Source organism: Pseudonaja textilis, chromosome 2, assembly GCF_049901715.1.
Source record: "Pseudonaja textilis isolate UNSWEBS1 chromosome 2, rPseTex1.2, whole genome shotgun sequence".
Taxonomy (NCBI): domain Eukaryota; kingdom Metazoa; phylum Chordata; class Lepidosauria; order Squamata; family Elapidae; genus Pseudonaja; species Pseudonaja textilis.
The window spans coordinates 120,861,830-120,887,574 of NC_141991.1; the positions used below are offsets into that span (position 1 = coordinate 120,861,830).

General features: G+C 41.2%; 2 protein-coding genes across 7 annotated transcripts in view; both read right to left on the reverse strand.

Moving 5' to 3' along the window:
* Positions 1-748: 748 nt before the first annotated feature.
* SUOX (sulfite oxidase) lies at positions 749-15,962 on the reverse strand. 4 transcript variants are annotated; one of them, XM_087925090.1, is made up of 6 exons: positions 15,519-15,856; positions 12,840-12,963; positions 10,967-11,095; positions 9,902-9,968; positions 7,333-7,504; positions 749-6,684 (listed from the first exon to the last, which is right to left on the reverse strand). In XM_087925090.1, the coding sequence occupies exons 4-6, from the start codon at positions 9,955-9,957 to the stop codon at positions 5,254-5,256; spliced, it is 1,659 nt and encodes a 552-aa protein (XP_087781216.1). In that variant the 5' UTR covers positions 9,958-9,968; positions 10,967-11,095; positions 12,840-12,963; positions 15,519-15,856; the 3' UTR covers positions 749-5,253. The 4 variants fall into 4 exon arrangements, with proteins under 4 accessions (XP_087781216.1, XP_087781214.1, XP_087781215.1 ...); XM_087925088.1 differs by lacking the exon at positions 10,967-11,095 and having other exon boundaries at positions 15,490-15,914; XM_087925089.1 differs by lacking the exon at positions 10,967-11,095 and having other exon boundaries at positions 15,519-15,904.
* A 5,631-nt stretch (positions 15,963-21,593) lies between these two features.
* Positions 21,594-25,745, reverse strand: part of RAB5B (RAB5B, member RAS oncogene family) — a 30,507-nt gene continuing 26,355 nt past the window's right edge. For all 3 annotated transcript variants that reach the window (XM_026711181.2, XM_087925091.1, XM_026711177.2), the window contains exon 6: positions 21,594-25,079. In XM_026711181.2, coding sequence (XP_026566966.1) covers positions 24,967-25,079 — 113 coding nt within the window. In that variant the 3' untranslated portion in view covers positions 21,594-24,966. The remainder of the gene's footprint in view (positions 25,080-25,745) is intronic.

The following is a 25,745-nucleotide window of genomic DNA, read 5'->3' on the forward strand; positions in this document are numbered from 1 at the left end:
GAAGACCCTTGGTCTACAATCTGATACAACTACAGGTTCTCACTGTATTTCAGATTGCTGATTCTGTGTCATTCTTAAAACCAACCAACAAAATATAAATGTGCCATAGATGTGTCATTTCCCGAGTTCTCTTCAAAATGATGCAATCCAGATGTAGAACTTTCAACATCCCCAGCTTGGAGAAGGCGGTCTTGTAGGTCAGCCATAGTGAGTGGACAAGGGGGCCCGTGACCCCTTCACAGCCAGCAGTCTTTTAGTTATAACCTACCTGATGTCCTTACAATCATAACTAAAGGCTAAAGAGATGAAAACTGTAGTCTGAAACACAGGAAGGGAAACAAGTTCATATTGTTGTTTGTTCTTTATGGCTAATTAACTAGAATTCATTGAGCAGCAGAACATCTTCTTGAGGGAATAGCCCTGAACATTATAGAAATGACTTCCTTGTTGACTTATCATTTTGAGACAATGGGCACACATTTTGTTTCATCACCTTTAAGCTCCCTCCTTGATTGTACCTATTTGATCCTGGTGTTTCCCCACTGGCTAGGGGGACAGTGGAACTGAGAAAGTCAGCATTGGGCAGGAGAAAATAAAGGGCAGCTCCCTTCTTCCTTGGACTCTTTTTAAGGTCCTAGAACAGCTTCTTGTATTTTTTCCCCCTAGCTATGATCAAGGATGCTTATAAGGGAAGAATACATGCTCTTAAGTATGAGCCCTCCCAGATAAACCAGACAGAAAACTGGACTAGATGAACTAATTCTACTTTATTATAAGGCTACATTGAAGAATCTTGCAAATCTAGAAGGACAAATTCCCTGCCCCTCACTTTTAACGGGCTGATCGATTAGGCCAGGTCCTTTCTTCCTCTGATCGTTAAGCTCTTAGGGACTCTCCTCCTTCTCTTGTCTGGTTGTTTCTTAGGCAGCATCTTTTTCCTTCTTCCCCCAAGATCAATCACACATTTGGTTATACTAGGTCAGTTCAGAAAGGAGAACTCTGGCCTGTCATCACATTATTATAGCAAAAAAACATATTTCAGTTATATATCCATCTGTTAAGTATTAATTTGTACCTCAGTATATGTATTGCCCAGGTTTTGATTGTCTAGTTTTGGGGAAACAGTCTGGAGAATTTCTCCAGATCAACCTCAGAGGAAGGGCAATGGTGAGAGAAATACAATCTTTACATTGGAATCTCTTAAAGCCAAAACATCAACCTTATTTGCCATGTTATAAATACAACCAAGGAAGTCAGAAATAAAGAAAACTAAAAACAAAACAAAGCCAACCGCTACATCAGTCTTCCATTTTTTCAGAGACAGTGAGTTCGGCTGGAGAACAGAAAGGCTTAACTTGAGTTGGTCTCCATTAATGGTGAAAAGATGTGGCAAGTTCCTCATTTCAAAATTTCAGAATTTTGACTTGGGAAATTCCATGTGTGTTAGCTCTTATCCAAGATTTGTTTGTACTGGGTTTCCAAAAATAATGCTTGGGCTTTGCTTGAATCATGATGCCGTTACCAAACCAGCTGTCTCAAGGCAGCACCATTTGAGGTAGTGCTCTGCGTTCAATCATTTCCAACCAGTTAATTTTTGCCTGAGAGTAAGAGTCATCATGATCCAACACCAGCCAACATGGAATTAGCTTCTGTTGCTGAATTACCGAAAGGTCCATTCTCCATGAGTGGTGATCCTAGGATCCAAGATATAACTGAGCAGAAGAATTTGCGGGAACGACTTGCAACATGGAATTAGTTCAGCAAAAGCAAAACAATTCCCGGTTGTTTTTTCCCTTACAAAGTGCTGTACAGTATATGGCAGTGAGGAAGATCCATTTAGCCCTAGAATTTCTACAAGTCCCCAACAGGAGGAGAGAATAATTGAAATAAAACCATTTCCTACCATTCCCAACAGGGGGCAGCAAATAGTATCCTTAAAAAAAAAACAGATTAAAAAAGCACACAAATCATTTTTTATAGGAGGAAGCATGCTTCCCCTCCCCTGCCATCCAAAACTAAATTCTACAGCTTGAAAAGTGTTACAAGAGCTCTCTCATTTGATACTTTTTCATTCTGGTTTTTGGCTTTAGCCTATCAAAGACGGGAAGACAATACGTCCACAGCAATGCTCTCCCTCCATCAACCCCTTTCTCTACCACTGAGGATTGATACAGCAGTGCTGCCGTGCTATGGAGCTGCAGACAAACTCATCAATCAACCTGGAGGAATATCAATCCAGACGCCGGCTTGAACTGGTGCCCAGAGCAACAAAGCAATCTTGAAGAAGAGCTTCTGCAGGACCCCCTGAGGGCAAACCTGATGCCTCCCCTCCTCAGCTGTTTTGATCTATGGCTCTCAAACAGGATGGCCCTGAGTGAAAGGAAACAAATAGTATAACAAAAATTCAATGTTGGGCAGCGAAAAGACACTCAGCCCAATGACCCCCCTGAGCTGTTGTGTGGTTTGGGTTTGAACTAGAATGTTTTGCGAACCTGGCCACTGACAGTTATAAAACATGGTTCTTAGCTTCATGAATCATACAGCACCATTTATGGTTTATTAGCTCACAGTTAAAGAATGGTTTAGCACCTTATAGGAAGGTCCACAGCTTTCTTTCCCTTCCTAGATGCAATTTCAGGGCTCAATGCTGAGCTACTGAGACTTGTACCTTGCATTTCGGACATTGGAAGAATCTTGCAAATGGCAAAAATCATGGCTATAGTTTCTTTCTTCTCAAGGTGCTAGTACCAAATGTAAATCAATGGGTCACAAGCAAGGAACATTTTTCTCTTTGGTGGCCTTCCACCTTATAGACGAGCCTTTCAGGCAGCTAGTAATCTGGCATTTATTTTTTTGGTGGCAATTATTATTTTTTACAGCTCTGAGGCCCCAAAGAATTCACTTCTGAATTTGAATTGGGTCTAATCTATGCTGTTATTTTTGACAAGTCCAGGTAGTCTTCAACAGACGACCACAACTGAGCCTCAAATTTCTGCTATCGAAGGAAGACTGCTATCAAATGAGTTTTGCTCCGTTTTGCAACCTTTCTTGCCACAGTTGTTAAGCAAATAACTGCAATTGTTAAACTAGCAACACGGTTGTTAAGCGAATCTCGCTTCCCCATTGACTTTGCTTGTCAGCCAAGGTCACAAAAGGTGGAACATGGCAACCATCCTAAATATGAAGCAATTGCCAAGCATCTGAATTTTGATCACATGACCATGGGAATGCTACAACGGTCGTGTGTGAAAAACGGTCATACATCCCTTTTTTTTAGTGCCATTGTAATTTAAAACTGTCATTATACATAAATGGTTGTAAGTCAAGGACTACCTGCATCAAGAAAGGTGACAGAAGATACAACATGGTCAAGATGGCACAGAGAAAATTTCTTTGTACGAAAATGGATCCCAGCATGACCTAGAAGAAAAATTAAATATTTGCTACCACCAAGAGCAGCAGCTCATGTAGCAGTAGGAGCCCCTCTTTGAAGCTCAGGCTATGGGAAGAAAGTGCTAACTTTTTCTTCCCAAAGGGCCCCCCGCCCTCCCTCACCTGGCTGTTTTTCATAAAACAGGATCCCCCTGTGTGGCAGTCTTTCAACTTGATCCATTCTCTTTGTGAAACCTGCTGGCTCAGGAGACTTAATTTAAAATATTTCTCGAAGTGCATGTCCGGGCCCTTCTCTATAAATAAAGAACACAGGTAGGTCCCCAGACAGAATTCTAGTGAGGATAATAGCTGATGAAATCTACTCTTTTCCCCAGAATGCCAGTGGCTCAAGAATCCTATTCAGTTTTATATCTGGGACAACCAAACTTATTTTACGTTCAGAATGAGAAATTAGCTCTTACTTCAGCAGTAAGAATCTGGAGGTGAACTAACAAAAACCAAGAAATTACACCAGCCCACTAGAACAGAAAGGCAGGGCATGTCAGAGGTCCCATCAATTAGGGATTATTATCTGATAGGACCACAAAACAGAGCCTTCTCTCTGGTGATCCCTTCTTTATGGAACATTATTCCCCAAAAGGTATGGGTGATCCCCAGCTTGCTGCTTTGTTAGCAGGCCTGAGGACCATGAATGGAAGATGGAGACAATCAAATGGCTGATTTGATTGTCTTGTTGCTGCCATGGGGCTGCGGTGGGTTTTGTTACATGGTGGATTTTTAAAACTTTTGTTAAGTCACTCGAAGTCATCTCTGTGTGAGTTGGACAGCTGTCTAAAGTTTTTTTACTAAATAAATAAAATTATAGCAGCAAACTTAATGAAGGCATGTTGACAAAGGTTACAACACACCAACATTTGAAATACAGAGGGGAAACCACTAAGCCAGGCAAGTCTGTGTTTTTTGAGAGCAGATCAAAGCAACTGGGAACATCAGGTTTCTTACTCCAATATTATGGGTTCTAGGTGACCACAAAACTTGCCCAGAATAATAGCCTACAAGAAGAGTTGCTGTGGTGTGTTCATGCAGCAAGAACTGATTGGCAGACTCGATGTGGGACAAGGCTCCCAGGTCTTTAAAGGAAAATACTAAATTTCCAATACTCCCCAGTATTACGGTGGGAGAAATATCAAATTTTCCTATATTATATGGCAAGGCCAAAGTTGGCATCTCACTGGAGAAAGCAGGATAATAAAATGGCCATGTTCCTTAAATGATGGGTTATTTAGTTTAGTGTCAAGTGATCCAATACCATTAATTAATCTTTGGAGGGAAACCCTAGAAAAGATCTCCCACCAACAAATAAATCAGTAATTTTGACAACTGAAAGAATTCTAAAGAGTATAAAAGCCCAAATCCAAAATTCCTGAGGAAAATGAGTCTCAGTTAAGGAGAAAGTGAAGGAGACCAATCAACAGTTCTGAGACCTCCATACCCTTAGAAGAAGAAGATAAACACCTTAGACTGAGGTGAGCAACTATAGCTCGTTTACAACATGTGGACTTCAATTCCCAGAATTCCTAAGCCAGCATGGCTGGCTCAGGATTTCTGTGAGTTGAAACCTACAAATTGTAAAAGGCCTTAGTTGCCCACCCCATCCCTGCCTTAGCCCCAAAATTCTACATTCACAGGAATTGCACAGGGAATGAGGAAAGAAGCCCAGAAGTCACCAGAAAGAAGCCCAACAGTCACCCCTGTTCAAGGACTCAGCCCTTCTTCTTGTCTCCAGGGGACAGGGGCTAATGTCGCTACATCAGCAGAAATATAGAAAGAAGCCAAGATGCTTCTAGGCCGTCAGTCCTCTCAATCCTTTGCCACAGGGACACGGACCCGATGCCAAGCACTGTTGAGTACTCCCAAAATGTTCCAGAGTGGTTCCACACGTTCAGGTTGTACATTGTAGCTGGTGTCCACAGCCTTGCAGACAATGTTCAACTCCTTGGTGCCAGGAGGCACAAAAGCATCTAGCTGCCAAAGCTTCCAAGCCCAAACTCGGCCAGGCAGCTGCTCCTCACCAGTTAGCGTTGCCTCTTGCCAGTTTTTCCCACCGTCCAGGGAGACATCTACACGGATCACCCTCTGGCCCCCACCACTCCAGGCATAGCCCTTCAGCGTGAGCTCCCCAGGAGAGACAGGTGTCTTAGACGATGGCTCAGTGATGGCAGACTGGATGGGCATCTCTTGAATGGCAGGTGCCTTGGAGAAATCCACGGTCTCCCAGGTTACGGAAGAAGAAAATCCTTTGTAATCCTTTTGCTGCCAGTGGTTCTTGCTTTCCTCTGGCCCCACTGTAATCCGAGCCAGCCATTTTACATTACGAGCCCCCACCACTCCCGGCACAATAACTCTCAGAGGGAATCCATGATCCCGAGGCAGCTCCTCCCCATTCATCTCATATGCCAAGAGGACGTCCCCATCCGGACTCATGGCTTTCTGAAAAGGGATGGAGGCTCCATATACAGTGCCACTATGATCCGTGTCCAGGCCCTCAAAGGAGACATGGCCCTCATCCCCTGGTTGATACCCAGCTTTCATTAGAACATCCCGGAGCCGGGCACCACCCCAACAGGCGTTGCTAATGGCCCCAACGCTCCACCCGAGCCGGTTGGTATTCTTGATGGCGTTTAACTCTGCCCGGCGATTGCCAGCACACTGTATGGTGGCGGTAACCTCGTATTTTGGAAAATTCTGTTTCAGCTCTTGCAAAGAGAAGAACAGGTTCTGACCAGAGGGACTTTGAATACACAGGCGATAGGCTTCAGGGTCCACAACTGGCACTGGGAGATGGTTGCGCTTGAAGAAGAGCTGGTTAGGGGTCAAAAAATATTCTGCCAGTAACTCTGGAGGAGGTTCTGCATTGAAAGGCTTGAGGGTATTGACTCGGAGGGCGGGGTGGCGTGGAGGATCGTTGGCATAAGGGTCATCTGGGCTTGGCAGAGGAGGCTCTTCTGGGCTCAGCTCTCCTATTTTATATTCCCAAAGGATCTCTCGGACATGATCTTGTTGGTGCATGGCATAGAGCGCCCAAAAGGGTTCCAAAGCCCCGCCTGCTGCCAGAAGAATCTTGCTTTTGCCCCCAGGGTGATGCTCTAAGAAATCGGTGACATCAAAAACTTCACTGCCATAAGTCACCCACACCCGATTCGCTTCGTTGTGATGGCGGGCCACTTCTTCTCGGGTGAAGTGAGGGAATGAGGCATTATGTGTGGCTGTTGGAGGCTCAGCCGTGGCTGCCTGCGAGAAAACCAAAAGAGGCAATCAGGAAAGGAACAGTACATGGAGATTTGGAGTTGGCACATTCCAGCGACTTTCTGCCTGCTCAGACTCCCCTAACCAAATTGTTCAGAGTGAAGAAGCTGCTTGGATGGACAGCTAAATGCCTCAAACCAACAAGGAAAGAAGTCCAGCTGCCATGACTCAATTTCTTCCAGATAATTCTGTCTGGATGACTAAAAATCTTCATCAACAGTATCCAAGAGATGTTTCTCTCAACTCAAGAGCCCTACCAGACATGGTTTGAAATGTCCCAGCCACAGTCCAAAAACAGGGGATGCCTACATGGGGGTGCAGTTTAAGCAGTTTTAAGCAGGAAAATGGCTGCCTGAGGCCTCAAGCTAAAAAAAGGAGGGAAGGAACAAATACTTGACTCCATCCATTCTTTGGCCCACAAAAAGCATAACAGCGACTGCACGTGGGACATATTTTTTGGGCCCCTTCACTAATGGGACCTTTCAGCCTTAAATAGTCTCCATTTTCTTAAACCACAAAGCATTTAGGAAGTCTCAACTGAAGCAGAGTTTCAACACCACCCTCCCCCAGCAGCCTCAAGCCTTCCATGTTTCATTCCTGGGTAACATACCGTGCCATCTTTCACTCCCTCACCTGCCAATGGAGTTTTCCATAAACCAAGATGCTAGACACACCCAGGCCTGCTCCCGCAGCTACCATCAGCCTGCGCCTCCTGCTGCCAGCATTATTCCAAGTGCTGTGGGCACAGAACGGAAGCCGCACCCAATAAGTGGGAAGGCAGTTCCTCCAAGTCATGTCTCTTAACCTACAAGGAAAAACAAAAACAAAATGGGCCAAATGCAATAATTTAAGGAGACATGTACACCCAGAAACACTCCACACACGTTAAGCCTTTCTTAATAAAAGATCAGAGACGTATCATAATTCCCCAAAGAAATACGATATATCAATTATCTTAAGCGGTCTCTAAAAAGAGAGGGAGGAAAGAAAAGACATATTATGGAAAATAACCTAATAAGAAGCTAGAAGCTGTGTTTCTGAACATTAAGGACAAGGAACATGGACCAGCTGTTCAGTTGAACTGCTACCCAGTTTTCAGAAGTTCCTGGAACTAAACAATTGTGGCCCACAAAAGTAGCAGGCCAAATCAGATGGATGCTTGGTCCCTTCTAGCAGGGCTGTTTCTATGTTCTGAAGAGCTTCAGGTTACCATGGCAGAATCCTCAGCAGCCTGCCAAAACTATTTTACCTCTCAGTTCTTCATGGATGGTAATGACAAATGGTTCTCAAGTTGGGTTTTGCAAACAAATCATAGTTGAGTCCTTTCTGGTCCTAGAAAGCACATACAGTTATTCTACTCTGCCAGCAGCCATTAAAGAAAAGCTATCCCAGTGTCCTTTAAATGTGCTGGGTCACAATTACGATTCAACTTTTTGAATATGTTGAATCATGCTGCACATTTACAAGGCCTGTGATGCAACACAGAAAAGCAAACGCAAAGGAATCCATTACTGGAAGAAAGAGGGGAGGGAGAAAGCATTAAAGGAGGCTGCCAAGAAGCAGAGGGAACTCTTTTTCTGGTCTCCAAGCAACAAAACCTAAGAATCCCCCTAATCTACTTTCAAATAAATCTTCTTAAACAAAAGGGCGGTTTCCTATTTTCAGAGAGAATAGTGTGAACATGCGACCTAAAGGGCGAGTTGCCATATCTCTAATGCAAGAGTTTGTTCAGTTCCTTGGCTGGCCTTCTCTTGACTTGGCAGAGTTCCCCTTTGTTTTTGAGAGCAGCCTGGGTTCACCACATGGAGCAAGCTTCTGAAATGTTCAAAATAAAATCAACAGGAAAGCACCTTCTGGATTATTATTAGAAAAAGGAAAACCATTTTCCTGAAAGCAGAGGCAAGCAAACTTTTCGCAGTTGAATTGTTACTTCTCTTTTTTTTTAAAAAAAAAATGGGGCCTTTAAAGTCAGAATGAGTTTGGTCTCCAAGACTGCAATATAACCAGAGCACATGGATCAAATTTTTCAAGAAGCTTAACATGCCACTGCAGGGTCTATTTTAAGCAGCACATCATCAAAAAAATTTTAAATGAACCTCTTTTCTGCTACACTTTAATTGCTTGATCTTTGTAAAAGAGCCTACCCTTCTGAACATGACTCTTGCAATCAAGAGTAGTTGGAGTCAGATATCTGCTTTCCAGGAATCACAAACATTACTGATTAACTTTGGCTTCAGCTCAAGGTGAAATTGAAAGAGTAATAAAAAGGATCTCTAAGTTTGCATCCTTGGTCTGGAACTGTAGAGGCAGAAGCCCTACTAAAAGGGAAATAAAGCATTTATAGATAAGATTAGAGGCCTATATATATCAGGGCAAGGAGCCAAGGCAAACAGACTAAAATATTGTTATCTAGGTAAGTTGGGGTAAGGAGTCTGGATTTGTTTTTATTAAGTTGTAAAACTTTTATTAATAAACTGTAACAGCATCTGAGAGGGGAAAAAATGGATGGAGTTGGGACAGGTTTGAAAAGAGAACAGGAAGAAGTTGATAAACCAAGATAAGCTCTTGCAAGACTGCTGTTATTTAATCAAACTGATTTAATCTTGCCTGAGATTAAAATTCGGGTAATTTAGACTTTTCAAAACAGTATCAACAGTCTAAAAAGTAGACCTTTTATTACCTTTTTTTCAACCGTATAAGGCAGAGGTGTCAAACTCGCATTGTCACAGTGGCATCACATGACATATCGGGACTTTTCCCCCCCTTTGCTAAACCAGGTATGGGCGTGGCCAGCTTGTGACACATCTGGCCCGCAGGCCAGGAGTTTGACAGCCCTGCTATAAGGTAACAGTAATATAGAAACAAGTTCACTGTCTAAAAATAATTCTATAGGGAAAAGGTCAACAATGATATTCCAATATCTTATGAATGATCTTAATACAATGACATAATGAATAATGAGGTTATCTCATCATTCTTTTCTTTAGCTGAGCCCCTTCTAACTTCATCAAGACAGCATTAATAAAAAGCATCTCTGATAATAACTTTTAATTATTGCCACCAAGTCTAAGATTCCAGTTGACAAGGTGTCCTGAAAGAATTATAGGTAGCAGGAATTCTGAGTTTGGATGTATTGTTCAGAATTAAAAGTTTCCCTTCACTATAAATATGCTTTCAAATGAGTAACCCTTTTTTTCCATACCGGTATGTTTGTTGAAGGGTACAGAAACCATTTCCGCTGGATCTGGACAGCAACATCTTCCCCAAACCTATATGCAAAAGAGAGAATCAGCAAAAATTACAAAAAAAAAAATCAAACCAACCCCCCCACAAATGCCTACTATAGGCACTTTTGAAAAATCACATTCTTCTCTTACTTCTGACAAATACCTACATTGGTTTAGGCTCAGTAAGCTTTATAAGTCAAAATATGACTGGAGATTAGCACAGAAAATATTCAGACCTATTTTTAAACAGCTATTCCTAGAAAGCAGTTTGGAAAGCTAATTGTTACCAGCACATGCCAAGATGATAGATATGCCCATTAGATAGTCACTTTGCTAGTATGCTGTTGAATAAAAAAAATATAACCACTAAATTACAGGAAAAGGATGTTAGGTTTCTTTTTAACAGATACTTTAGTTCCTATAGTATCGACCCAACTGGTTCCATCTGGCAGGATTGGCAAGCTCCAGGTTCCATGGATGAAGCAATGGCACCTACTGAAAATACAAGTGTATTTTCTCTGCGGCCCCTGCCCTCTGGAATGAGGTTCCCCTCCGAAATTCAAGTGGCACCCACCCCACTGAGATTTTGAAGGGCCCTTAAAGACCTGGCTCTTGGTCCAGGCCTTTCAACATTACAATTGATACCCCTTCCTTCCTTTCTGTTTCTCTCTGCCACTGTATTCCTTTTGTCTTCTATTATTTTTGTTTTCTCTATTGTTTGTTTTAAAAAAATATTTTAACAACTGTATACCGCCCACAGCTGTTGGAAATTGGGCAGGTATATAAATGTAATTAAATAATTATGCAATTCATGAAGAATTCCAATCAGAGTAGGAAATAGCAGTCTCTTCCTCAATTTGTTTTAATAGCAGGAAATTTACAAAGTAGTTTATCACGTTTGTGTATTTGATAGGACGCTACAGTTCCTGTAAAAGCTGTAAATTTTTGCATAAAGGCAGGAAGGTTTGAGAATAAGATTCGGGGAAACTGTTCTTCATCTGATTTTGACTAAGCAAAGAGTATTTAGCCTAACTACTTACTGCTTTTTTTAATGCTCAGATATAACCCAGAGATTATATCACAGTGTTAAGTTTTTAAAAACAGTCCTGAGAGACATTCAGCTGCAGTTTCTGCCAACCCACAGTTGAAAAAAAAATAGACACCAACAGCTGTTGGGGGATAAGATAAGAGAGTATTACTTGCTCCAGCAGATGGAAAATTGGGAAACTGAAAGCAGAGCAGAAAACCTAGATAGGTAGACCTCCAAATAATAAGCGAAGAACTCTACTTTAATTGTGCAACATAGTCTACTTCTAATGATAAAGTATTTATTTATTTATTCAATTTATCCCAAATTAGTGGCTATGTCCAGTGAACCATCATAAAAACAGTTAACCAGTTAAAAGACAATATAAAAAAGAGAAAAATAAAATAAAATAAAGTACAAATAGAAATGAAGAGATAATTCAAAGGTGGCAACAAAACCAGCTGACAATTCACTCCAAACTGTGGGATCACATCACCCAGCGGCCTCATGAAGATATTAAATAAGAGGAGAGGTCATAATTCCCTTCTATCAGTGCCATTGTAACTTTGAATGATCACTAAACAAATAGTTGTGAGGACTACCCGTAACTATTGCCCAAGCCTAATCACACGTCTTCTCCCAGGCAGCCTTGACTATCCACGGATCGAACACAGAGGTGGCCAAACTGACAGCTGCGAGAACCCTGTCCTCTTTCTCAAGTTCAACAGGGTTGAACTCCTCCCAGATAACCATGTAAGACCCAGCCCTCTAACCTCCACTGGCCCTGCACCAAGGCTGAAGTTTAACCCAGAGCGAATCCAAGCAACTTTATCCACTAGATCAGGGGTGTCAAACTCGATTTCACTAAGGGCTGCATCGGGGTTGTGTTTGACCTCGGGAGGCCGGGGTGGGGGGCGTGACCAGCTTGTCATCACTCATGCCAGGGGTGCCTGAGGTGGCCTGAGTGCTCTGCCAGTGAAACCGGGTGTACAACCTCTGTTTTCAGCTGGGAAGGCCTCCTGCAACCCTCTGCGATTGAAAATGGATCTCGGGAGGAGCTCAGTTTTCATCCCAACCGAAAATGGAGATTGGGAGCCCGGTTTCACTGGCAGAGGCACTGCGGGTCAGTCCTTCACCATTTCCAGGGTGGTCTCACAGGCCAGATTCAGCCCACGGACCGTGAGTTGGACATCCCTACACGAGATAACCAGAGTATCCTTTATAGTATCTCTGGAGATAAACCTCAGAATGACTACCTCCAAGAAGGATCTGGGTTACTGGAAACGGGGCTGCTGGCTTGCTATCTGCAGAGGCAATAAGGACAGTGAAATAATAGTTTTGGCATCCTTATTGCCACAGACCCTAATTACAGCTCTAGCTCCTGTTCAATCACCTTCGCTCTTTGTTATTTGCCAGTGGCATTCTACATTGTCTCTTAGAGCTATTTAGTTATTCTGTATATACCCAGGAGAGTTCCAGGATCCATTATGTAGAGGCCACTCAGGCCCAATCCGATCCAAAGCCATAGCTGTTCTCCCATTCTAGGCGGCTATCAAGGGTCCAGCTGTTTGAGGGGAGGCAAATTTGTGTCGTCATAGCATCTTCATGTGACGTATTGCAACTTTTCCTCCCTTCGCTAAACCAGGCGTGGGCATGGCCAGCGCATAACACATCCGGCCTGCGGGCCGCAAGTTTGACACCCCTGAGCTGGACCATCTCACCTGCCTCTGTTGCCTTAGCAATCATCACACCTGAGCTCACTGATTCCACACAGCCATGTTAAAAACATTTTCAGCCGCCACTGTCACGCTCCTCTCCACTGTCATGCAGCCGAACACTGCTTGGTACACCACAACTGGTCCATGCGCTCAAGTTGTTCCACATACGTGGTGCACCCAATATGATTGTCCAATTGCTGGTTCTTGGGGATGATGGTCCTGTCACAGCAGCAGCCCAGACAAAGAGGTAAACCCCATAAATCCCAGGCACCAAAGGCAATCCTGCCCCAAGCTGCAACATAGCCAATAAGAAAAACAAGTTGTGCGGGCTCAACAGGAAGTAACATCCACTGAGCTCAATAGATGAACCCAAATTCATGGAAACTCCACCATGTCTCAATCCAACTTTTCAAGCTGGTTCCAGTCCAAACCATCAACCCGCTACAACATGCCAAAACTAGCTAAGGTGTTTTTGGCAACCGCTCTACAAAACACCTGGCCTTGATGCCATCTTAAAAAACAAAAGGTAAACAGCATTTTGAAGTAACTTCTCCAAACAAATATATAGTCATTAATCCCCAGACAGCTAAGGAGTTATGAAAACTGGTGCCCAATATTTCCAGTGAGAAGTGTGACTTAGGAGCAAAAAACCAAAGCCACTAAACGAGCTGGAAAGATTTCAAGTCTAGGATGAAATCCAACACTCTCACCGTTGTTATTTCTGAAATGTTTGACTGGGATAGATTGCTTTTTAATGACATCTTTCAACTCTGAACAAGTACCACATTTTTTTCTGAAACCACTGACAGCTTAAATAGCTTGATAGTCACAGAGAAAAAAAGCAAGCGTTCCCTTTTCATCTTTATCTCATATTGTAAACAAGAAAGCTCATTTTCAAAATTCTGAACAGTCCTGGAGTATATTTTCTGATCTGACTTTCATACAGAATTTTTGTTCTTCTATGGATAGATCCATTTCTCCTGATGTGGCCAATTTAAGCTCAATGTAAATGAAAAGTACAGGTTTTGCTAAATGTCTATAGAGATTCTCAATCATCCAGGTCCTGGTTGTCCCAAAGTTGCTTTTTCAAAAGGCAACAAAAGGAGTTTGTTTTTTTCTTGAAGGTGAAAAACTTCTTGGATGAGAAGGAAAAACAAAGTACCGTTGCCTTTGAAAAAGCACCTTTAGTAGTTTTTGCTGTTAGGCATCATCTGAATTGTGGCATGTAATTTTTTGGTGGGGCTCAGTAAATCAATTGGATGACATGGGGATGGCTAGATTAGTTTATAATGCAAGGCATAGGCCTATCCTAGTTAATGTATATAATGGCCTTTGAACATATACATATTAATGGTACAACACTGCTAAGAATGTCTCTGTTGCATTATGCACAAATATACTAAATAACTGCACAGTTAATACACTTGAGCGATTTCATATATAAAGCTTTTTGAATTATAAATGAAATTTTATCTTTCATTTATGACTTTTAGCAAAATATTCTTAAGCAGAATATACCTGGCAATTAAACTCAGACCTCCAGGAAATAAATTTGGAGTTGCAGATCTGTACTCCGCCCTTGTTTCTAAGTAAAGTACAGGAAGATAACCTCTCCCATACTGCGAATAAAAGCAATCTTTGCAAGAGTAGTTTTATGTAAACATATGGATTTTGTGCACCAATATAACTTTTGCAGCCTCCAGTGTTTTGGAATTGTGTTAGCAAAACATAATTTAATATACCATATAGAGTATGTGGCCCTCGGGGTTAAGGAAGTTGACACAATTATTAATGCTTTACTACCCAGTCATATAATTATTTCACACTGTTCTTCTATCCTGTTTTCATCTACACAACTGTTACATTTTAGCAATTGTCCCATGACTTAAATTTAAGGATGCTGAAACAGCTCTATGTCAGATTATGGACAAAGAAATACGAAGAATAGGCATAAACTAGCAAAAGTTCAGCTAAAACTATGTGGATGGGACAAAATCCTTTCCCTACACTGTTTGGGTAGGTAGGTTTGCGACCTTCTGTCAAAAAAAGTCACTGGGGAAGCCAGATTCACTTAACAACTGTTAAGAAGGGTGGCAAGAAAGGTCATTAAAATAGGGCAAAACTCACTTAACAACTCTCTTGCTTAGGAACGGAAAGGGTTCAGTGGTGGTGAAGGACTACCTATATTTCCTAGGCTACCTTTGGTTCCTAAAGAAAAAGTAGGACAAAAACAAAACCCTCAATCATGGCTTTGGGCAGGCTGGGAACAACAGGGTGCCAAATGCAACTGGGGAGTCGCCAAGTTTGATGCCCTGAAGGGTGCAAATCAAAGTCGAATTAGTTAAATTGTGTGCAATCTACCAGCACAACTTGTGCAGGCTCCAACAACGTTCTAGCGTGGGTGTAAGTGCACATTCTGGGGCGGTTTTTTTTTTTTTGTTTGCAATAGCGCTAACGTGGCTCAAGAGCAAAACGGATGGTTTCCAAAAGCTAAACGTATTCGTTTACCCTTAAAAAAATAACCTGGAATACAATAGCTGTAGCGCTGCCCGCTTTTGGCAATGCAGCCCCACCAATCCGGATCAAAGCAAAAGACAGGCCTTTTGGAAAGAGCAGAAGGGGAAGGAAAACGGGGAGAGGGGCTTTCGTGGTTTAAGTCCCAAAAACCAGCCGACAGCACAACCAGGAGCCTGAGAGGGGTGTGGGGGTGAGGGGGTGAGGGGTGGCTGCCCTTCGGTTCGAGCGGTCCCCGAGTTCCGGGGAAGAACGGAGGACCCAAGGCCAGACCAAACCCACGTGTCCCTTGGCCTGGCCGGACCTTGGAAACGTCTCGGAAAGATAACTTGCCCCAAACTCCACTCGGGAAATCCGCTGCTCCGAAACGCCGCTGGGATTCCGAGCTCGATTCCTCCGCGGGCTCCTTTCTCTTCGGGCCGAACACGGGACCTTCTCGAGACTCAGCGCCCGCCCGCGGTCCGAGGAAAGCGCGCTCTGGGCGGCGGCGATGATGATGACACGCCTTCGCCTTGGAGAGACGCGCAAGGAGAGGACCGCGTCTCACGACCTGGCGTCCCGCAAGCGCCTTGAGGTCAAACAGAGGACGGCTTCGGAAAGCCGGGGAGGCACCCCGCTCCGGGGTCGGTGGAAGCGCCGCTGCCGATAACCTTGCCGGCTCCCTCCGGAATGAGGCTCCGCGGCGACTCCCTCGCCGGTGCCGCTTTCCAGGATGCTCCGATTGGAGGTCGTGGTGCGCAGGTACCGCCACGTTGGCCCCGCCCACTCCCGCACCACTGGCGGGCTTGGCTCCCGCCGCTCCGTTTAGCTGGGAGGGCGTGGGGCTTCCTTATTCCTTTCCGAGGGCGCTGGAGTACAAATGCCAGAGTCGTCAGCCATCAGGGCTATTCGTGGGCGTGGAGAAGCCTGTCGTGTTTAGGAATACCTGCTGTGTTGTTAAATATCTAGAATAAAAACGTGAACCACTAAATACAGGTTGTCCTCGACTTCAGTTGCAGGGGTTCATTTAGTGACTGTTCAAAGTTACAGTGGGACTGAGAAAAGTGACTGGTCTTACGACCATTGCAACATCCCCCCTTGGTCGGATGCTTGGCAAGTGACTCATTTGTGACAGTGGCAGTCATGGGATCATCTTTGGAGACGTGACAGACAAGCAAAGTCAATGGGGAAGCTAAATTCACTTAACCACCATGTTAATAACATAACATCTACAATAATTCACTTAACAACCGTGGCAAGGAAGATCGTAAACTGGGGCAAAACTCGCTTGGCAATTGTCTCACTTAGCAACATAAATTTTGGACACAATTGTGATCGTAAGTCAAGGACTACCTGTACCGACTACTGTGTTTATCTATGTTCTGTCTTTTTTATTTTAATGAATAACTCAAGGAAGGAAAAATATCCTGAATACTCCTTCCTCTTCATATTTTCCCCACAACCACCGCCCTGTGATGTGCATTGAGAGAGACTGGCACATCCGGCTTTCTTACCTAAAGCAAGACTAAGATTGCAAAACTTCCGATTTATTATAATTAACTATGGTAATAACAAAATACAATCCTGCATCGATACTGATGTGTGTAGCTGTAATAGTCTAAAATAGAAGATGTAGTGGCTTGGGGAATGTATAAATGTTATGTCAGGAGGAAGTGCTTGGCCCGTCCTTTATAGGTAAAGCCAAAATGCAAATTAGGATTATTGATATGCTAAGGCAGGAGGAAATGTATAAGCCAAAGTCTGGTATTTGATGACTGGTATTTGTTAGGTTTATAACCTACCTTTTCCTCCAACAGTGTGAGGTTGTACACTTGAGCGCTATAATTAGTCTTCAACTTACAACCACAACTGAGCCCAAAATTTCTGCTGCCAGGCAAGATAGTTAAATGAGTTTTGCTCCCTTTTACGACCTCGCTTGCCAGTTGTTAAATGAATTGCTGCAGTTGTAAAATTAGTAACACAATGTTAAGTGCATCTGGCTTCCTCATTGACTTTGCTTGTCAGAAGATCCCCAAAAGTGATCACATGACCCCAGGAAACTGTAACGGTCATAAATGTGAACCAGTTGCTAAGTGTCTGAATTTTGATTAAATGACCACAAGGATGCTGCAACAGTCATGTGAAAAACAATCATTCATAAGTCACTTTTTTCAGTGCCATTGTAACTTCAGTCATTAAACAAATGGTTGCAAGCTGAGGTCTATCCGTACTATAACTATAGGTAATCTTTTACATACAACCAAAATTGAGCCCGAAATGTCTGTTGTTAAGCAAGACATTTGTTGAGTTTTGCCCTATTTTACGATCTTGTCACAACTGTGAATCACCAGTTGTTAAATTAGTAACAAAATTGTGAAGTGAATCTGGCTTGTCGGAAGGTCAAAAAAAGGTGATCAAATGACCACAGAATATTGCAACCGTCATAAGTCAGAGCCAGTTGCCAAGGATCTGAATTTTGATCACATGACTATAGGGATACTGCAATGGTCCCAAGTGTGAAAAATGGTCATAAGTTACTTTTTTCAGCGCCGTTGTAACTTTGAATGGTCACTAAATGAACTGTTGTATGTCAAGGACTACCTGTACTGTACTGCATTGCACAACTAAACTTGAACGGAAGTCCTGCTGAATTGAATCCTCTAGGCCTTTGTGTAAACATAATAAAACTGAGCTCCAAGCAACTAATTCACACAAAGGGCCTCATGTAGTTAAAGGAAGAATTAGAAGTTTGTGAAGTTTTCACTTTCTCTCAACCCAGAGGATCAATATCAATCCTGGTTTACTTGTCTCTGTTAAATTTAGCGAAGACGACACTGGAAGCCAAACGATAGCACTCAACTAGTCTGTCCTCCTCTTTTGGAGGAGCAACATCTTTCAGTACACCAAGTAGTTAGATCTCAGAGTGGAGCTCCAGAAATACATACTGAAATCTTTTATAACACAACTAAAATACATGAACATGACTTAGTAGTAGACTGAGGATTCCTATGATGATTTTGCTTTGCTGTTCCATAATCAGCCTCTCCATTTATGAGCCGGTGGATAATAAAAATGACAGGATATAATTAAGATTGTAGCAATACAGGTTGTCCTCAACGTACGACCACAATTGAGCCCAACCTTTCTGTTGCTAAGTGAGACACTTAACATGCATTTTGCCCCATTTTATGACCTTTATGGCCACATTTGTTAAATGAACCACTGGAGCTGTTAAAAGTTAGTGACACTGTTGTAAAGTGAACCTGGCTTTCCCATTGACTTTGCTTGTCAGAAGATTGTAAAAGGTGATCACATGACCCCGAGATGCTGCAACGTGGCAACTGTAAAAAGACCATAGAAATATTGTCATAGAATCCTGACACAATGGTTGTTAAGTATGAAGCAGTTGCCAAGCATCTGAATTTTGATCACATGAACTATGGAGTTACTGCAATGGTCCTAAGTGTGAAAAACAGCCATAAGTCACTTTTTCTGGTGCCATTGGTCACTAAATGAAATGGTCACTAAATGAAATGTTGTAAGTTGAGGTCTACCTGTACATGCTCCTGCTAGACCATGAATGATGAATGAAGAGACTCCTTTTCAAGATGCAGAAATAGCATTTCTTCATGTATCTTTTGAATTTAGTGGCACAAACTTTTTCCATTCTCATTTTAGTACAAACAAAATTATTAAGTGTGCATGAGAGAATATTGCCACCATTTATTCAGTATACCTCTGCCATGTTACGATGAATGAATGACAACTGAAGTATCATGGCTAACATTCTTGGACAATTTTAATTAATCCCAAAGAATGTACAGATCTTGACAGTTGTTACATGAACCACCAAAATAACTTTGAACTTAAAATGGCTCCAAAACGATTGAAACAGGGAATTTCAAATTTGAACGGTTTTACACACTTCTATTCTTGACTAATGCAAGTGTCTTTATTAAATTTATATTCAAGAATGTTAAGACAGTTAATTTTGGCGGGGGGGGGGGGAATACAATTTTAAATTAAATTTTAAAAGGAAGCCCTAGAAGATACAACACTGTTTCTTAAGATACAACATTGTATTTGGACACAACTGATTATTCATTAGGTTGACACGCAGAATCAGGCAGTGAATGTCTGGAAATAGTGATACCTTTATTAAAAGGCCACATCTCTCCAGCTAATTCTAATACATCCCAAACCATCTATATTCATAGATTTTTTTAAAGGGCTGCCATACATAAAACAGGCAACAAACCTTGACATTGTGAAATAATGGCAAGCAGTTATCTCTTCAAATTTTGTAATTTCCCCAATAAAATTGGCAGAACGCGGGCAAGTCCCAATGCAGAAAGTCAATACCAGCTCTTAACAGGAAAGGGATTTTGCTATTCACCATCTTTAAACCCAATTATGGAATTTAAAGCATGGGAAAAGAATGTCATGTTAAGAGTATTCATTTGAAGCATGTTGCTGGGAACTACCTTTCCTTCTAGAAGCGTGTTGGTTCTTGAGTTTCACATATTTCCCATGTATCCCACTGAATTCTGTAGAATTTCAAAATTAAATGTATTTTGGATTCAGGTTTAATAGTGATTAATCAATTACATGAATATATACTTTCAATTTAATTGTGTCTTCCAAAATGATCAAAATGCTTAACCTGTTCATATTCCAGAAAGTCAGACAGGATACTTGACACAGTGATACTGTTGGAGGAAAAAAAAGGTGTATTTCCTCTGATTAAACCTATCCATGCACATCATTTTTTGTGTTTATTGTTGGTTGATTAATTATATAAATTCCAAATAAATAAAGAACTGGGGTAGCAGAAGAAAGTAAGTTTTGGTAGAGGTCTAAGAGAAAACAGAGATAAAAATATGTGCACTCTCCAATTTGTAGTAAGCTTCCATAGAACAAATCCATTTGGAGCAAACATGGAGCAGACACATTTGTTTAAAAACTTTTTCCTCAAATACTGCATTCCACTTTTCACCATAATCAGCCTTCAGTAATTCAATCGTATCTTGGTAATGACTAGAGGAAAGGAAGGATTAGAAGATGAAATGCTAAGGGAGTTTGAATCCAATGTATTACTCATCAGTGAATATCTTGATTAAAATGGGTTTAGGTTTGTTATAGTTATTTGCTCACCCTAAGGAACATCCATAATACCAAAAAAAAAAAATTGCCCCCCCTCCCCATTATTTTTGGAAATCAGTACAGTATTCCAACTGAGCTCTCAACTTCCCAAACTGACATTATTCAGCAGCGCTCCCTACAGGCCACTATGCAGAAATACTAAGTTTTGCTAATCTGCAGGTGTCTGTTTTTTATGGCCAGTCCTTGCTTTCTGTATGCAAATTTAAAATGTTGATAGGCCAAACTGAGTTAAGTGTACAAGGGTAAGGAAAAATGTGTTCCAGGTACAAGCAGAAGCTAACAAGCATTCATTATGGAATAATTTGTGTTGCAGCCCTGATTATACAGTATGTTCACAAGGCAGTTTCATAGCAAACTGTAATATGTAATATGCAATAAGCCACTAGAGATACTTATGTTTCATTTTGTCAGTTCATTTGCATGTTTGAAACACAAAATACTTGTATTGCATGATTTTAATGAGACAATAGTGAAATTTGGAGGTGGATGATTGTTACTATGGTCCAGTTACTGTGGTCCTCCAGATGTGTTTGAATTTCAAGTCCTATTAGTTTCTGCCAGAATGATAAACAAGGATCCCAAGTCAACATTTGCAGAGTCATATGTTTCCAGCCCTACCCAGACTGTTGCATAAATGTATGCTAGATCCTCATGAAGATCTCTGAAAGTAAGAGGTCCAACTTCTGAAGATCTGAATTCTTCATCTTCAAAACCGGAAAATGTGCATGTGACAGCAATGCCTAAAAGATTCCCCAAGACTGGGAGTTGGTTGTAATTTATTAAATATCTTTACCACTTCCCTTTCAAAAGGTTTATATTCTCATTAGGAAAAAATGAGCAATTTTCACACTGTTAAGTTGTTCATTTTGCTACCCAATGTGTTTGGCAGTATTTACAGATGTCTTATTTACAGACTCATACAAGGTACCTTGTGAATGATGAATTGAGAGCATTTTTTTTTCACCTTAAGCCATTGTATTTTTTAAACTGAACTGACATTTCTCTTCCCCAGGTGAATTTCAGTAGAAATGTCCAAGGTGCAAATATGTGTCATTTTTCCATGCCCTCTCCTAAGGTGATCAAATTTCAGGAAATAGCTATAGGTATAAGATGGCTGAAATTTTATGAATACTCTTTGGGGAAACAAAATCTTATTCAAATAAGCAAAACTATGTTAAATAAAGATGAGTAGCTTGGGCTAATAATTATACATATTTTCTGTAACTTATTCTAAGAACATTTGTCATAAAGTACTTCTATACCCTATTATCGATTTCAAATCCCTTTATTTTTCATTAGATAAAACTTGTGCTGATTGAATTTTAATGTTTTTTTAAAAAAACAAACCTATCTAAACCTGTTGGGTTTGGTTCTTCTGCTGTCTTCTACTATACAGAATTGTATTCGCATATGGCAGGCTCAAGGTTTTAAGCTAAATAATTATTTTATGTTAACTGATCTAGCACATGTAGCCCTATCTTTCCCAGTTAGACTGTCAAGAGTCCAAGAGCTAAGCCTGGTTTATTAGGCACTTTGGAGGAAACTTTCTGAACTGAAAAGTATCCTAAGTAGCCATGTCATCTGCTTCTAAGTCTGGGCTACCTATGAGTTGGTGCCTTCTCTTCCCCCTTGCAAAAGGATATTTACACTTTTCAAAGTTACCTCGTATTTCTATTATCATTCAGCATGTATTTTAAATCACAATGAAGCAGCAAGCTCATCTAATACACTGATTTTTGTTTACTTACATTAAATACATTGGTAAATCAGCAGTTGAATTCTGTTACCATGATTTGTTATTTTAAATGCAATATGAGAGTTTTCTCAGAAGGAAAAAAAAAAGAATTCTGATCAGATGAAAAGAGTAAGTTGAAGAAAAAGGGGGATCACTCTGTTCAGAAAAAGCTGCAGTGTCCTCACTTGGTCTAAGAGCTAATAGCAAATTAGTAAAAACAAGTGGTGGGCAATAACTGAAATAAATGGGTTTGCTTGTTACTTAAATATAAAATCTACTTTTCCATTGTCGTGAGCTGAGCACAGTGCAGTATTTCAGCTTTACTGAAGAAAGGACATGCTTAGGACTCCTCCCGGGTTCTCCATAAAGACTGCAAATGTCATTTTATGCGCATGGAATCCGAGCACCATCAACAAAGAAAAGTTTTAAAGTTAATGAATCGGTAATTGTAAGATGCCATTTCAAGATTCATTGTAGAACTATGGAGGTTGAACAAAAAGGGGATTAGATCCAAAACAAGTCTCAGGGTGTACTGAAAAATTATTAAGGTCATGTAGATGATCCCAGATAGCTTTATAAACTATACGAACCTTTCTAGAGAAAAGTCAGATTAAATCTGTAGAAGTAACTGTGTATGTAAACTGGGCAAAAAAAGATGGTTACATCACATATAACTCTACAGCATGTTGCTGAATAATTAAAGCTGCAGCCTGGTCTGATTCCCCCATTCATTGTTTCCAGATCAATAAAGCCACATGTGGAGAAAACTAGCCTTTATAATGGCAGCACAACCATGTGTGCCAGCAGCAGTGCCAAGTTTAACAGTTCCCACATAAGGCTGAAAGGTGGCCTGGAGTTCAGGTGCTAAATGCTCACACTGATTAAGTGGACATCAGTACTTAAGTTACACCAGTGAATGGGAGAAAATGCAAGCCTTTATACAGAGTATAGGAGGACGTTATGTACAAATACAGTATTAAAATGCATGGGCAAATAATGGAAAATTGATGTCCATTTGTCTGTGTGTGAGTGTGTGTTTGTGTATGTATCCGTGTGTGTATAAACCCATGTCAAGCTGATGTTGTAGAACATTCAACCATGTGAGAAATTTGCATGGAGTAAACTAATACATCCAAGAAAAGCTCCCTAAACCAGTTCTAGATAGCACCGGGAAACAGTTCCTCTTTAGAAACTGTATTCAAGTTTGAAGCATGAAAAAGCTATGAGCGTTTAAAGAGAGAGCGTGGACTGGAGGAATATGCTATTAACTTTGTAAAGGCCACAGTTGAAGAGGGGAGGACAGTTCTTATATGGAGAACAGATTGATGCTGGCTATTTGAGGGAGGGTGATAAACTTTGTTTTTACAATGCAGCACTATCTACAGTTAATTTTTAAAAAAGTTGTTCAGCTAACAAGCAGGAAACTAAAAATCCCAGTGTCACCCCTCCTTAATTATTCATTTTTGCATGCAAGAAAAAGAACCTGTCAATTTAAACAATTCTCAAATTTAGAGGGCCTTTAGACAAGTCTTACATGTGAGGAAGGATTCAGAAGGCAAAAAAATTGGCGCTTTTCAAACAAGGGAAACATCAAGTACAGTACTAATCCTCCTGTCACATGTCCCCCAACAAGAGTGCTGCCTTTTTTCCCCCCATTTCTCATTCCAAACATATATAGATTAAAACTTCTAAAATTTGCAGCAACCCTCGGGAACTGCCCCTGTTCAAGTTTTGCTAAGGACACATGGACTTTTTTTTTTTCTTTTGGCAATTTAGAACCCTTTCCTACTTCATGGACCAATGATGGGCAAAGCCAAGGTGCAGGCTAAGCAGAAAGAACCTATCCAACGAGAATCCTGACAGAGGATCCAAGGTAACAAAGCTAAGTTAAGTCTTCTTTGTACCTTGTTTCTACAGATAAGCGATTCTCTCTTTCTTCATCTAATAGGACTGACAGCTGAATCTAAACAAAGGAGAGACACTGTAGCCATCTGACTTGAAATAGCAATATTAAAAGGTGTACATCTTCATCTCCCCGCTCCCTGCACTGTCCCGACCAATAAAAATATAAGGCATCAATCAAGAGCAAACGCAAGGGTCCTGGAAAGTATTTCTTACACTCTATATTTATAACCATTTCATCCTTATGTTCACGACACTGAGACATTTGGACCACTCTCATGCCATAGCCAGGAAAAATACAAGCAAATACAATCATCCTCTCCGATCTAACCACAAGACTCTGCCCTGAAAAAAAAGTTAACTGAGGACACTGCAGCTTTTCTGAAGCTATGGAAAATGAAGAGAACTCCTAAGAGGATCTTCTCAAATAATTGTGCAATTTTTGTTGTTGTTGTTGAGAAAAGTCAGTTAAATTTGCTCTTAAAAAATAAATCTACAAGAATTATGTTTCTCCTTGCTTGTGACTGTCCCCCAGATTATTAAAGAAAATGAAGGGAAAGGGGAGGTGAAGGGTGGCGGTGGATGTTATAGGACTAAGAACAACATATTTTATCAGAGCAAAGACAGCGTGGGTGTGTACGGGTGCACGTGCGCTGGAGGGATAAGAAGAGATGGCAAGGGAAAGGAGCAGTATCAGGGAGAAAACAGAGCAGGGGAATCCAAATAAGTAGGTAGCTATTTGCACCTATAATACAAAGTGAATAAGAGTTTGTTTTTGGAAGTTAAGTCCCCGGTCGGTCTATCTCCACTTTCCGTTGGGTGGTGGTGGTGGTAACAGACGTCTCGTGATGGTTTCTGAAGCGTTAGAAGTGCAGTTAAACTGAGCTCTCAGGAGAAGGGACGGCTTCCAAGTGTGCCAATGCTGTTATTGGAAGGGAGGGGAGGTGGAGTGGGGTAGAAATGGAGGTTATATCTTATCTCTCGCTGCCTGAACGCCACCATTCAGTTGCTACAACACTGGCTCTTGTTCTGCTGGGACTGCTCATGAAGGTCCACACCTCGCCGCCCCACAGCACCCCCTGTGCTCTGGGGCTCACTCTTTGGCAGCTTCTTAGCTGGAAGAACAGACAAAGATGTTACTGAGGAAAAGCAATTGCCGCCCACATTTTATCCCACTGAGTTCTGAATAAATAAAACACATTTTGTATTGCACAGCCCCCTTACTGGCCATCATCTGGTAAATTAAAATTTATTTTAGAAGCGTATTTGGGCTCTCTCCTGGATTGCTTTTCTGCCATCGGTTTACATTACTTGAATTGCTTTATTGATATGTCGCTTTATTCCATAATTCACACATATTTAAGAATTAATAATGAATCAACTCTTGACCTTCTAAAACTGGTCTTCGAAGACAGTCTACAAAATTAAAACACAAAAATCAAAAGGAGAACAAATAAAAATAAGCCATCCAAACGAGACAGCGTTTTATGAGCATTTTAAATAAAACCCTTCAGGATAGTTAATACTAAGCAATTCTTTCTGAATATGCATTCTCTGAATATAAGGTGCTTGCTAGACAATCACCGATATAACAGGCAGCATGTAGTTGAACATTATGGTACCCAAAGCTTATGCAATCACAAAACAAATGGATCTCAGCTAAATTGTAAAATTGTAAATTTTCTTCTGGAATTATTTAGAACATACGAGGCATGAAAGTTTCTCTTTGCAAATTCATCTATATTAAATTGCCTAAAGTTTAATTGCCTAAAAGTTTTCAA